The 12,866-nt window shown below is 48.4% G+C and overlaps 1 protein-coding gene across 1 annotated transcript in view; it reads right to left on the reverse strand.

Annotated features, from left to right (window-relative positions):
- Positions 1 to 9,471: 9,471 nt before the first annotated feature.
- Positions 9,472 to 12,866, reverse strand: part of LOC144179806 (disintegrin and metalloproteinase domain-containing protein 10-like) — a 30,261-nt gene continuing 26,866 nt past the window's right edge. Inside the window, exons 13-14 of the mRNA XM_077708241.1 lie at positions 12,405 to 12,567; positions 9,472 to 10,168 (exon numbers count right to left, since the gene is read on the reverse strand). Of these exons, the coding sequence (XP_077564367.1) occupies positions 10,167 to 10,168; positions 12,405 to 12,567 (165 nt within the window). The 3' untranslated portion in view covers positions 9,472 to 10,166. The remainder of the gene's footprint in view (positions 10,169 to 12,404; positions 12,568 to 12,866) is intronic.

A 12,866-nucleotide genomic window follows, 5' to 3' on the forward strand; every position in this document is an offset into this window, starting at 1 on the left:
CTTGTTTAAGCTGGGCTGGGTAGATTCGCCATTGTGTACAGTGTGTTCTACTACCGACAACATCAGGCACATTTTAAGCCACTGCTCGCGATATGCCAGTCAGCGGGCAACAGCGTCGAAAGCGCTTGTGCGACTACGATGCGGATGTCCTCTGAAACTCTCACACTTCCTTGGACCCTGGCGAAATCGTGAGGAAGCAGTGTTGGGTACAAAAACACTGCTTACTTTTCTTGCGGAAACAGGGCTAGAAGATGTTCTGTGAACTCTCTGAGCATGTAAAATTTGATTATGTGTGCATTTCTCCTCTTCCTCCCCTTTCTTTCTTTCCTTTTCTTTTTCTCTCTATTTTTCGCTGTCACCTCATGTATTCACCCCATCTGGAGTAGCAAGCCCTACCGTTAGTGGGGCTGACCTCTTCAGCTTTCATTAAAGGCGTTCTCTCTCTCTCTCTCTCTCTCTCTCTCTCTCTCTCTCTCTCTCTCTCTCTCTCTCTCTCTCTCTCTCTCTCTCTCTCTCGCTCTCTCTCCTCGAGAAACCATAAGTTCATTCCACAAGCTAGGTGCAGCACTGTGGAGGCTACATTGTTGGCAACAGCCCGCCCCCTCAGGGCGCCTAACTAACCACGAAGGAAGCGACAAAAGCCGCCGGGACCTTGCGGTTCCACTTGCCGAGAGGGGAGAAGAGAATGTCCTTTCAGGACCCCCTTCACGGCAAGTTAGGCGACCTCAGTGGACGCACTGCTGACAACAATGTAGCCTCCACAGTACTGCACCTAGCTTGTGGTATGAACTATAGCTTGCTCGCACACCCTTCCGCGCGCGTCGCGATCATACCGAAAGCGCCCGTCCTCCCATCCTTGCCCGACTCGGAGTGGAAACGGCGTCCACCACTCGGAGCCCCGGCAAGCAAGAAGAACGGGACATCCCGGCCGTCATCCGCAATGCTACCAGAGTCAATCCTCTACCCAAGAACATGGACCCGACTCACAACAAGGATAGAAGAATGGCCAGGGCAAAGGCCGTGTTAGAGCAGCACCTGAGCGTGCCCGGCACCAGATCCGTAGACGCTGCAGATTACAGCGACCGCCGATGCTTTGCAGCGGTAGTCATCGATGCAAGGACGGGAGACATGGTGAACGCTGCGAGCATCGTTACACGAGAAGCGCAGTGTGCAGAAGAGTTGGCCATCGCCCTGGCCATCGCCCTGGCCATCGCGGACCCAGAAACAACGACCGTGCTAAGTGACTCCAAAACTGCAGTGCGTAACTTCGCCAAAGGCTGGATGTGCTGTGGAGCAGTGCGATTGCTCGAATCGGTGAACATCGACGGACGTAAGGTAGTAGTCAAGTGGTTCCTCGCTCACGCAGGGAACGATGTGTCAGAATCGGCTGCCAACCACAACGAGACGGTAAATTCAGTGGCGCGAGGATTAGCAGGCCGCGCGGCTGTAATCGATTCGTCTGTAGAGTGGTCGATGGAGACAAAGGATAGGTACGATACCTTTCAAGGTATCACTAAATATTACAGGAATAACAGGAGGGTGCTGGCGCCGCCTCACCCCGAGTTGACTAGAGAGCAAGCGTCCACGTTCAGACAGCTACAGACGAATTCATTAATGACCCCGCTCATTATGAAGTATATCCAACCGGAACTTTACACGGACGACACGCGTTTGTTGTGCAATGGCTCCAGGGCAACAGCCGCCCATTTATTATGGGATTGTGAAGTGCGACCCGACGAATTTCAACCAGGACCGACCTTCCGCGGTGGTTACAAGACGCCATACGCAGTTACGGCAAGGACATTCAACTCTCAGCCGTCCAGCAGGTCCCTAACGGCTCTCGAACGGCAGCACCGGAGAGAAAGCTGTGGGACGACGCCTTCCCTTCGGGGACAAGGGTGTAGTGGAGTGGAGATCAAGGGCGTAGTGGAGATCAATTCTCCAGGAATCACTCTCTTCGCCTCCAGTCACCCCTTTGCAATCAACTCTTGTGAGAGGAAGTGCTTATTGAACGGGTAATATTTACATGTCGAAGTTTTGCCTCGGGACAGAGCTCTGCACAGGTACCGCCGGGGAACACTAAGCCGCGCATATCATCGACACCCCAGACCTGGCTGCGGAGTTTTTTTCGCCTTTTCCCGTTGCAATAGGAAAATAATTAAAATAGGCTGGTGTGCCGAGGCGTGCGGAAGTCGTCTTGCAGTTCTCGCCGTCCACTTTCAAGATTAAAGAGGCACAATGGTACCCCTTCCCCTTTCGAGGAGTTTGGTGCCTGGTGCCTGCAGGCCGCCTTAATTCCCGAGTCCCCTTCGTAAGGGTGGCCACTGTTTTTTTTTTTTTTTTTTTTAACCGACGCCGAACGCAACGAATACTAGGGCGTGGAGTAAATCATTAAAGGTGAATGCACACGCACTTAGGCTAGCTCGATTCCTTTTCCTTTTTTTCTCCGGCGTCTTGGGGGGAGAGAAGAGTTCGTAGTGGACTGTGTTCCTCCGTTCAATGAAATAAAATTAAAGCGCCTCAGTAACATTTAGATAAAAAGAGGGCTAATCACTCGATAATAAAAAGAAGGAGGTTGAACGGAAGTACATTAACAGCGTTAATTTATAACATCTACTATTAAAATGTACTTTCAGGCTCCGATGTTACGCCTTGGATTACTGTTCGTTTCCGCGCAGTGCTGCCGGCACACAATGCTCGAACGTTAAACGTCTGTCGCCTGACGAAATTCATATATTAGAGCTAGAATGTTAGCAGAATGTCTGGGACGCTCAGCGCAATGGCATATCCGCGCCGAGACGTCCTGCAGAAATGTCACTGCACCAAAAAACCGTGCTCCGAGTGTCCGCACCGAAATGTACGGATAGCGTTTTTGGAGAGACGTGTATTTCTATTGTTCTCTCCCATTGCATTTGTTCTTGCCAGAACCTTTTCCCCACATCTTTTCATGTTATTGTATTTTGTTACCGTTTTTATTCACTCTGTACGCATTGGACGACAATGGTGTAGCTTGCGTTCACTGACGAGGCACGCTTGCACGCAACTATGTGAGGGAGCCGTCACTGGTTACGTCGGGCTCCGCGGTATAGCGGTACTTGTCCGTGATAAGAACACGATGTGTGTTGGACGTTCCAAACTTTACCGCAGAGTACGGAAAGCAATTCCTCGACTCCAATGTGAGCGCGAATAATAACATCTTTGTTGACACCACCGTTGAGAATCGGGTTGAAACGGAGCATACGACGTACGCCGGTTGTTTTAGATGCGACGCTCAGAGCATCTCTTGTCGGCGGCCCTGTCCTTCCTGCGTGCGTCCGTTGTTGTCCGCGTGCGCCCATTGTTGTCCACAGCCACTCTACCGCTCTCCTCTCCGATAGCGAACACTCTATCGCGAGGGGCATTGGATTGGATTCGATTAGCTTGGCTTGGCTTGGCTTGACTGGGATTGGATGAATTGGATTTGGATTGGATTAAAGTGGATTGTGTTGGATTGTGTTGCGTCCTAGCCGCGGCAGACGCACTGGCGCCGGCGCGTGCCCAGGTGAGAGCGTGTGTGGCCCAGCGCGCTCTCACTCCGCCGGTGGGCGGCGCTGCACGCGGTGCTGCGCATCTACAGTACTCTCTCTCTCTCCGCGGTCTCCTCCCCTTCTGGGGCGCTGCGCATATAACCGGTGTGCCGCTCTCCGGTGGCCTTTCGGTCGACGGTTGCTCTGCGCTTGCGCTTGAACCCCCCCTCAGCGTCGCATCACACCAGGGTTCCCGCAAGGGGAGGTGGACGTAATTTTTTTTTTCTGCGGCGTGCGGGCGCAGTGGCGCAAGCCTCGCCATGTCCGTGGCCGTTTCCAGTGTTGCAAAGCGAAGAAATTGACGGCTAAACTTTTCAGTGAATACCACCTATAAACGAACGCGCATCGAAGCCAGTGGACGAATAGACAGTTTTGTCAGAAGCGCACGCCCTTTGTAGCCACGTTTTATGGCAATTGAATACAGCCCTTCTCGCAATCAACGCGATAAAGCACTGCGTGCCTGTGACATGTACAGCTCCCAGTGACGTGAGCGCGTGGGCGTGGCTTCATGGCGCTCAGCTGCCACACGGAGCCCGTTGCGCATATCTGGAATGCTGAGGTTCTGAGCGCTAGCTCTGCACGCAATTGCAATTTCGTAAATTTAAAATCGATACCGGATGGACTCATGATTCTCTACAATTTACTCATTACGACCAATTTCACTTTAACAAGTTCTGGTTAATTATTCCCCTAAATAGCACCTGTAACCCGTTTTATAGCGCCTGCCACGGCCCCTGATCACTTGACGAAAAAAAAAAACAATTTTACCTTCGATAACCTACTTTATAAAATTAGTCTTCTCTGAAGCACCCTTTACACTAGACAGGATTGCAGCATAAATCTGACGGCAACGCAGGGCGAGGAAAGGCCGGTACAACTAAAAAACTATTCAAGTTAAACTGAGGTGACCATGCTTTCTTGAAGTAAACTTTCAATGAAGTAATATTATTGATTAAAGAAATGATTTCTAAGTAAATTGCCCAAGCCAGCGCCCTCACATTTCCTGGGTGCATCGTTTAATGCACTGCTCGCCGTTTCCGCGTGTGCTCCGCGCCAGCTCGCGTGAACATAAATGATAACATGCGTGCCAGACTTCTTGGAGGCGACCACTGTGTTTAGGGTACGCGCCAGCGAAAGTTCAGCTTTAAAAGGATTGGTATTGGGCTAGTTGCTAATGGTTCTTGATCATTTTGGAGTAGCGCAGACTCGACGGCAAGAAAAAAATAGACAGGAGACAGCGCTGTTGTCTTTCAGTTTTCTTCTAGCGGCTGTGTCGAGTCTGCGCTACTCCAAAAGGTTCAAGTCCAGCTTGGAGCGTCGGAAGGCGCGTAGCCAAGTGCTCATTTGTTTTGGCGGAAAGCGGCAAGTTCTGAAGGACTGCGGATATCTACCCGCTTTATTTCAGTGTGATATGATGTGTGTTTTGAGGAAAACTAGGAGCAGCCATTAAAACGAGAAACAACCGGGGCCGTAGGTGCAATCAGAGATAGCAGGGAACACCTGCAAAAAGCTTTCCCAGCTACGAACACTCTCTGCGTGATTATTGCCTGCAGTTTTCCGGGCATGTTTACAACTCCTTAGCGTGTTTTAAAGCCAAAGAAAAGTATATACAGGGTGTCCCAGCTATCATGCACCAAGATTTAAAAAAAGAGAAATTCCGTAACTAGAAGAAAACGTAATGCATAATGTTTGCAGTACTGTGAAGAATCGGAGAGTAATTTTTTCGTTAATGAGACTTAATTAATTAATTGTAATTAATTATATAACTCGAGAAATACTGTCCTAATCACTAAAGTGTCAATGAGGCACTTGTAGGTAACCACGAGGGTCATCTAGCTGCGGTATTTTCAGTGACGAACTAATTGCGTACTAATTTATTCTGACTGATAAAGGAAGCCCGCGAAATATGAAAAATACCACGTGACGACGCTTACGCGCGCATTGTAAAGCAGCGTCCCCAAACAAAGCTGATTGAAAGCAACTGCTTCACGTGTTACCCGCCCGAAGAGACAGCGCATCACCTTGATAATAGCATGCATGGAAGGAGCAGCAGCAGCAAGATTCGCGGGACGCGTGTGCAGATAAGGGACAAACTCGGTCGCGATTTCTTCTTTCTTTCTTTTGTCTATTTCATTCTGGCTAACTCAGAGGCAGCCTGTTTGAGGGCGTTGCTTTACGGTGCGCGCGGAGGCGCCGTCACGTGGTATTTTTCATATTTCGCGGGTTTCCTTTATCAGTCAGAATAAATTAGTACGCAATTAGTTCGTCACTGAAAATGCCGCAGTTAGATGCCCCTCGTGGTTACCTACAAGTGCCTCATTGACACTTTAGTGATTAGGACAGTATTTCTCGAGTTAGACAATTAATTACAATTAGTTAATTAAGTCTCATTAAAGAAAAAATACTGACCGCTTCTTCACAGTACTTCACAAACAATATGCACCTGGTTTCCTTCGAGTTACGCCTTTACTCTTTTTTAAAATCTTGGTGCATGATAGCTGGGACACCCTGTATAGTTAGAAGCACGTGTTTGGTGCGGTATATCTAAAAGAACAATCTGGAAAAAATGAGCTGAAAGGAACTTCCGAAACCTTACAGATCTGCACACTGCCGTGTTGAAACGGCGACTCTCTGAAGTAGTCGCCGCATCTGTGGTACAAATGTGGTGTGTGAGGACCGATTCTGCTGCTTCAAGGAGCTGACGGTGGGTCCTTTGAACGCGTCGACATCCTAGAAAATGTTTGTTCGTGCACGCTTGGCTGCTGAGAAGCTGTACAGGTGTGGTGTTTAAAGTTCTGAAATGTCAGTTCAGAGTTCCTGCGCCATGCGAGTGCAAGAAGACATTGAAAAAAGTTTCCACGAAAAAAAAAATTCATATCAAATCTGACCGCACCGCATCAGGCAGGAACCCAAGCGCCATCGTCTGCACAGCGACGGTCGACGAACTTGCAGCCTCCATTCGACGCTTCATACTCGCATAAAAAGCGATGTTGCCTGTTTGCACTCCAGTGCTAAGCGCACCTGCAGTATGGCTTATACGGTGTCAGACAGATCACCAAGCTCGCGGAACCTCTAGATGGCAGTGAAGTGTATACCGGTTGCGAGAAGTGAAGGTATAAAAAAGAATTGGCCCCAGTCCACGCTGTGAAGGTGATTAAAAAGCAAAGCCTTAAACGACATGCGCAGTCACTTGAATTCCCACACGCGAATCTACAGAAAGTGAAACCAGAGATTCTTTCAGCCATTACCTGGAATTCGCGGGGGCGGCGTACCGAATGCAGCAGCGTAGGCCAAGGAGGGGCTCAACGTTTATATACGTTGGCAGGGCTATAGAGCGGCGGACGCCTCCGTTGTAGCCCGGCCGTGCGTCGGCAGAAAGAAAAGCGAGAGGAGAGTCTTTCGAAGGGTGAAACAGCGGAACCTAGCCATCCTGATGTGCTAGCTTGGGGCTACACCACCGCGCGATACAAGCGCAGACACCGAAACAATTCGGCATGTCAGCTTAGTGATTCCCATTTATACCGATTTAAACTAGTTAGTTTAGTAAGTTTGAGAACTGCGAGAAAGCCGAGGGAACTTTTATAATCGCTATTTATCAGAACCAGTTGCTGCTTTCGCCTTTTGTAATACCACTTATGAAACACATCCGAATTGGTAATCAATTTAGAAAACGGAGTCCCATTCATGGCAAGCAGTGCGAAGAAGGTATCGTTTCTCTCGCGGCCAGCTGTCTATGTCGTCACTACATTTAGTTTTCTCCCTTACAAAGCAATCCTAAACGTATCTTTGCCATACCTAATTTTGTCGGGTCCGTGTTACCCAGGAGGTGCTGTCAAACAATTTAATCAAGCAGTGCGAAGGAAGCACGCAATGGAGGCAAAGCTGTGCAAAAAAATTCCCCCGCATTTCCCCGAAGGGGAGGGAGTATGAGGAAGTGCGAAGCACGGGGTGATGCTATGAGGGGGAGTTTGTTGAAGTGTGGTGGCATTTTGCCCGTTAGTTACATTAACACCCCCTCGTGATCACGTTCGGCTTAACACGCCTCGTTTGTCCCTCTGCGAAAATCTTGGTGAATTAACGTGTATGTTCGAGAGGAGGAGCGCACCGCACCGCAGCGCACCGCAGCTGCGAAGCGCCGACCGGAGTGAAGGGAGAGGAGGCGCAGTCACGTGAGAGAATGCAGAACTAGCGGGTTTGTAGTATCACGTGTACACCACGCAGTTATCAAGCCGCTATAACGCCGCTGAGTCGCCAACGCACGCCGCTGACGACGTAGTTTGAATGCGTTAAAGATATAAGGCGTGTTACTAACACTGATATCAACGTCATCTCCCCCCGTTGCTAAGGAAGACGAAAAGCGCGCGCACCCGCAGCTGTTGCTATGCGGACGGCGGAAGGTTCGGGGTCGCTTATAAAGTGCATTCGCACTTAAAACAGGTCCAAAACAACCGTCGCTAAAGCAGACGACAAAGCCGAACCGCTGACCGCCCGCCGGCAAGCAGGCACCTCCGCGCGGGGAACGCTCTGCAAATTCGCCGCGCTACCTACAGTGTGCTCCGTGAGTGAAACCGACCGCGCGATTCCGTGACGGTTATGACTTCAGTGAAATCTTTGGGTATCGCGGCATAAAACACTTTCGTGTTAAAATCTAAAACCAGAAAACGAACAACCCTAAGTATAACGTCTTTAGCACTAAAGGTTGCTTCTCCGCAAGAAGACGCTGTGTGCAGGGGTGCACCCTTTAGAGGCCGCTTGCTTCGTTGTACAGTCAAACCCAGTTATAGCGAACTGCAATATGCACCACGATTAGTTCGATATATCCAATAGTTCGATATAGCCGCACCCGTCTATAACGACTTTATTGTTACGAGTTCGCAATACGCGGGAATCCCCTTGCCAGCTCCGCATGCAGAAACGAACAAAATAAAGTATGTCTCTACCATACCGAAAACAATCGATTTATTGCAAATACTAAAGGTACTTTCCGCATTAACTGCCGACTTCCAAAAAAGCGGTGACTTTTGTTTTCCCTTTCGTTTTGGGTGCGTCAAGTAGCACAGCATTCTTTCGACGAGACATTGTTTGCACCAGTTCGGGTCCGTGTCCTTCAATATCGAAGAACTATTGGTGGAGGACACCGACTGCCGAAAGCACTTCATTAAGCGTCGGACGGCTTTCACTCGCGACATCCTCCGCCTCCTCGGTGCTTTTCATCAGCATTACGACGGTGCTGCTGACGGTGCCCGCGTCCGAGGGGGTTACAGTGACGGCAACGTCGTCGTCGATACTAAGAAGATCTTCGAAGGACACTCCTTTCGGCACAGCATCGGGAAGGTTGGCAAGCTGCCGTCTTGGTCCGGACTCACTGACTGGGCGGGTTCCGTCGTGAGTTCCGCGCGTCAGAAACAGTAACAGAAAGTGTCGGGCGTCATGCCGCCCCATACGAGGCGCAATGTCTCAGTCGCGGCGTTCGCTCAGTGGTCGCGCCCAATCAACATCTCAATCGCCCCTCCAAGACCATGCATTTTGGCGGCCACTCCAGGCACGCCGAGTTCGATATATCAGATGTGAACTTTGTTATAAGAAATATGTTTCGCGTGTATTTCCGTAACTCATTTATTCTTGTTCGATGTGTAGCATAATTCGCTCTATCCGGGTTCGTTATAGTCGAGTTTGACTGTACTGGCGTCAGTTCCGTGACGAATATGACGTGAGCGAAATCTTCGTGTACCCGGGAATAAAACACTTTCGTGTTAAAATATCCATTTTTATTTGTAGGTAGCTTCTGGACAGCCTCGCAAGTATGGTGTGAGATGGGGTTTACATTGCACGATACTACGTACCCCCCTCCTCCGGCTGCCAACGCCTGGCTTAACGGGTCCCAAATCGACACCGCCTCTACCCTCGTTCAGCTCCCCCGACTACGGACAAGTGGCCTCCATCAACTACATATTAAATTCAGTACAATCTCCTCACCCAGACACTAAACTTAGTGCTCTGGGCAAAACTTCCCTACACTCTCATATTTTCTTGAGGCACAAGTTCAGAAAAAAAAAGGGGGCGAGTGAAGACCTACAAATACCTTTCTCGGAGCGAGATGAACCTTCAACAAAGGGGTAATCATTCCTCATATACGCTCACATGCCGTTTTGCTGATTTTTACAGTTTTTGGTGAAGTCCTTGGTGCTGTTTCCTCTGCAGCTCTGAGCGCAATTTTACAACGATTATGATAAAATAGTTTTTTTCTACTGCCTTAATCGCGAAGGTGTACGGGTGAATTTTATTACCGAACTGGAGCAATTCACTTTGCAGGCGTGGGTCTTTGAACGGGAGGTATGACCGTGGCTCAAGGGACTAGCTCAATACCATGGGGGCCACCGAACAGCCGTGCATATGTAATAAACTCCCCGACAACGAGTGGCAATAAAATAATGTAAATCTAGCCCAGTAAGTCATTTATAAATAAAAACGCTCCTGCTTTATACAGGCGTATCTAAATCTTCACTGTTTCATAAGACAGCGGACGCCGATGGGCCAGTGTTGGCTTCAAAGTTGACGGGTGGGCCGCTGGTGTGGTGGACCTGGTAGACTTCGCCACAATTCTGCAAAAAAGAACATAATAAATTACCGACATGATTAGGACCAATCGATTGATACATTCAATGTAGTAGAAAACCACGCATGCCGTACTCAAACGTTTATTTCTTGCAAACATTTTTCAAAATCATGAGGCGCCTCTCCGGTGCGTGGAGTTAGATCTGGAATAACGGCATTCAAGGCTTTCCAAGGCAAGTAGTACATTTACATCTAGTTACATCAGAATAGTAGTAGACTTTAGAAGCAAATAGCCCACTTAAACCCACTTTCAACCGAAAGCCACCTCAGAGAGCGGCGCAGGCTACGCGTGTTTGAGCAAGTCAAGCGCATGCGGGCTGCCGCAGTGTTCGCGAAATGTCTAACGGTCGCTGCACGCAGTTCATTGCGCTGCGGGAGTCACTCAAGACACGCCCACTTCTCACTTAGTATTCCTCTTCGGGGTCAGTAGAGAATACGAGCCAGCTGCACCAGCTACGGGGTCCAATCTTTGTGCCGCCTGGGGACCCAAAACACTCCTTGCGTTTTTTGAAGACACTGGCGCTAAGGCTTCAAAATTGGGGAATTGCAGGACCAGCTGGTGTTCATACATACTTGATGCACCAGCGGAAAGGATGCGTGGAAATACAAGAGAGAGAGAGAGAGAGGGCCGAAAGGACCCATAGCACAAACATTTGTTCCATGAGCACCGTCTTTCTCTAGCGTTCATGAGCAATTTTTTACGCTTTTTACCAAGTCTACGCTTCCAAGGGGACCTATCATTAGCAGTTTTTTTTTTCAGAAGTAGGTGTGTTGGCGACATGTGTTTCCCAGCGCCTCTCCTTAATGATTGAACTGCTATGGTTGTGAGAGGATTGAATATTTTTGTGGTGGTACAGCATATGTAGTAAATCGGGGTGTAAATAGTAAGGCTGAATGCTATTGCGTTTAATCCAAAATCAAACCTTAGCAACTGTGACGCGCCTAAATAAGTGGCCACCAATTGCGTGCTGCAAAACAAAAACAAATTAATGTCCTTTCCTACTTTTAGACAATTTATATAGCTACGTCTCCAATTTTCCGCAATTAAAACAATATCTTTCTTATTATGTGTGCTATTTCTCATTCCTGAAGCTGAATCCACCCAGCGTGCAAACATGCTTTAAATATAGCCCAAAGTGAGACGCCCTGACCTTTATATGACTTCGTTAGTATACGAGCCCTGAAGATCAAGCCGCTTCTCCACTCCTCTTCCAGTGCCCACCTGAGACATTTTTAGATCGACTGCTTTAACAGTTTAACCGCTAGCATAAGCTTCCTAAGCAGCGGTATCATCGGCAACCATCACCTGTACCACCACTGGTTGCGAATTTTCAAACCTTGTGGTAACACGTGGTACGCAACTGTCTGTTGCGAAATATTTTAGTTTGGTCTCTTCAGACTGTATAAAGAAATGGGTGGGGTGGGGGGAGCGGGAGGGAGTCGAAGCAAGGCGTACGAACCACACAAGTCCGTAAATAACGCAAAGCAGGAAATGAGAAAATCTACGTCGGTTACGTATAATCTCAAATTCGGTTGCAGAAAATTTTATTAAACACAAAACGCAACAACACTATCATTGAATCTCTTCAGACTTAAGTGATCGGCTTGTATTCTCCTTAAAAGGGCACTTGTACAGCCGTAAATGAAAGGACAAAGCACAACATAGTTTAATTTGAAAAGAAAACGAGGATTTGGTAACTCTCAACACTGACTAGCATCCTGAAAAGGTGCTTTCTAACAAAAAAGACATACGATTTATAAAAAAAGCCCACATTTAGCGCTACACGACTTGAGCTAATGACTAATTGACTTAATACTAAAAACAGTGTAAGTATGCTAACTGCACCTAGCATTCAAGTGATGCGAACAGACAGAACCAGAGCAACGACTATAATCTTGCAGTACTATTGTCTGTTTGCTTTCGCCGACGGCCTGCAATCGCACATACAAAGGCCTGCGAAGCAATAAGTGCCCGGCGAGAAAGTCCCTGGTAGCTCGCCACTGCTTCATCTGTTTCGCTGAAGATCTGACTTGAAAGTTGGCGTCAAAAATTTTGATTATTACTACTGGAACAATGCAATATTTTAAAAGACCCAACTTTTGCCTTGTGTTCATGGCCTCTTTAATTAAGCGGAAATATACCTTACACATGTGGCAGCTACAGTTGGCGATTCCCTACGATATTTCGCAGAAGTAATAACGCTTGCGAAGACGTATACTTACAGCGTTCAAAATAGTTGGCGGGGTTCCGCAGGGTGTCGATTAGCTTGAATGGGGGCTTTTTTAGTGGATTGGTGCTGGGCGTGTGGATTGCAAAGCAGCGGAAAATGAGGACCATGAACCACGAAGAGCCCAAGATCACCACAATCGCTGCTACCGGATGATGCTGCGCATAATAAAAACCACGTGCACAAATACTTCTGAAAAAAATTTCGCTAGCATCATAATTAGGCTCATCGTGACCATCACGAACCGCCCCAATATGCCTTCTACAAGGTTGAACATTCGCCAAAGCGAAGATAAGGAGCTCCCTTTCCTTGTTTCCCTCTGTAGCAGCATTCACGTAACAGCTTTACGACGGGTAGCATCCCCTCGCTCTTCCTATTCAGTATTTGGGGGTTCAAATTTTAATGTCTTCATTAGCGCTGTCGGCGCCATCGTGGGTTTTACGGCGAAGCTGTTATG

Source organism: Haemaphysalis longicornis, unplaced genomic scaffold (assembly GCF_048455015.1).
Source record: "Haemaphysalis longicornis isolate Haplotype H1 unplaced genomic scaffold, Haemaphysalis longicornis Haplotype H1 scaffold_4, whole genome shotgun sequence".
Taxonomy (NCBI): domain Eukaryota; kingdom Metazoa; phylum Arthropoda; class Arachnida; order Ixodida; family Ixodidae; genus Haemaphysalis; species Haemaphysalis longicornis.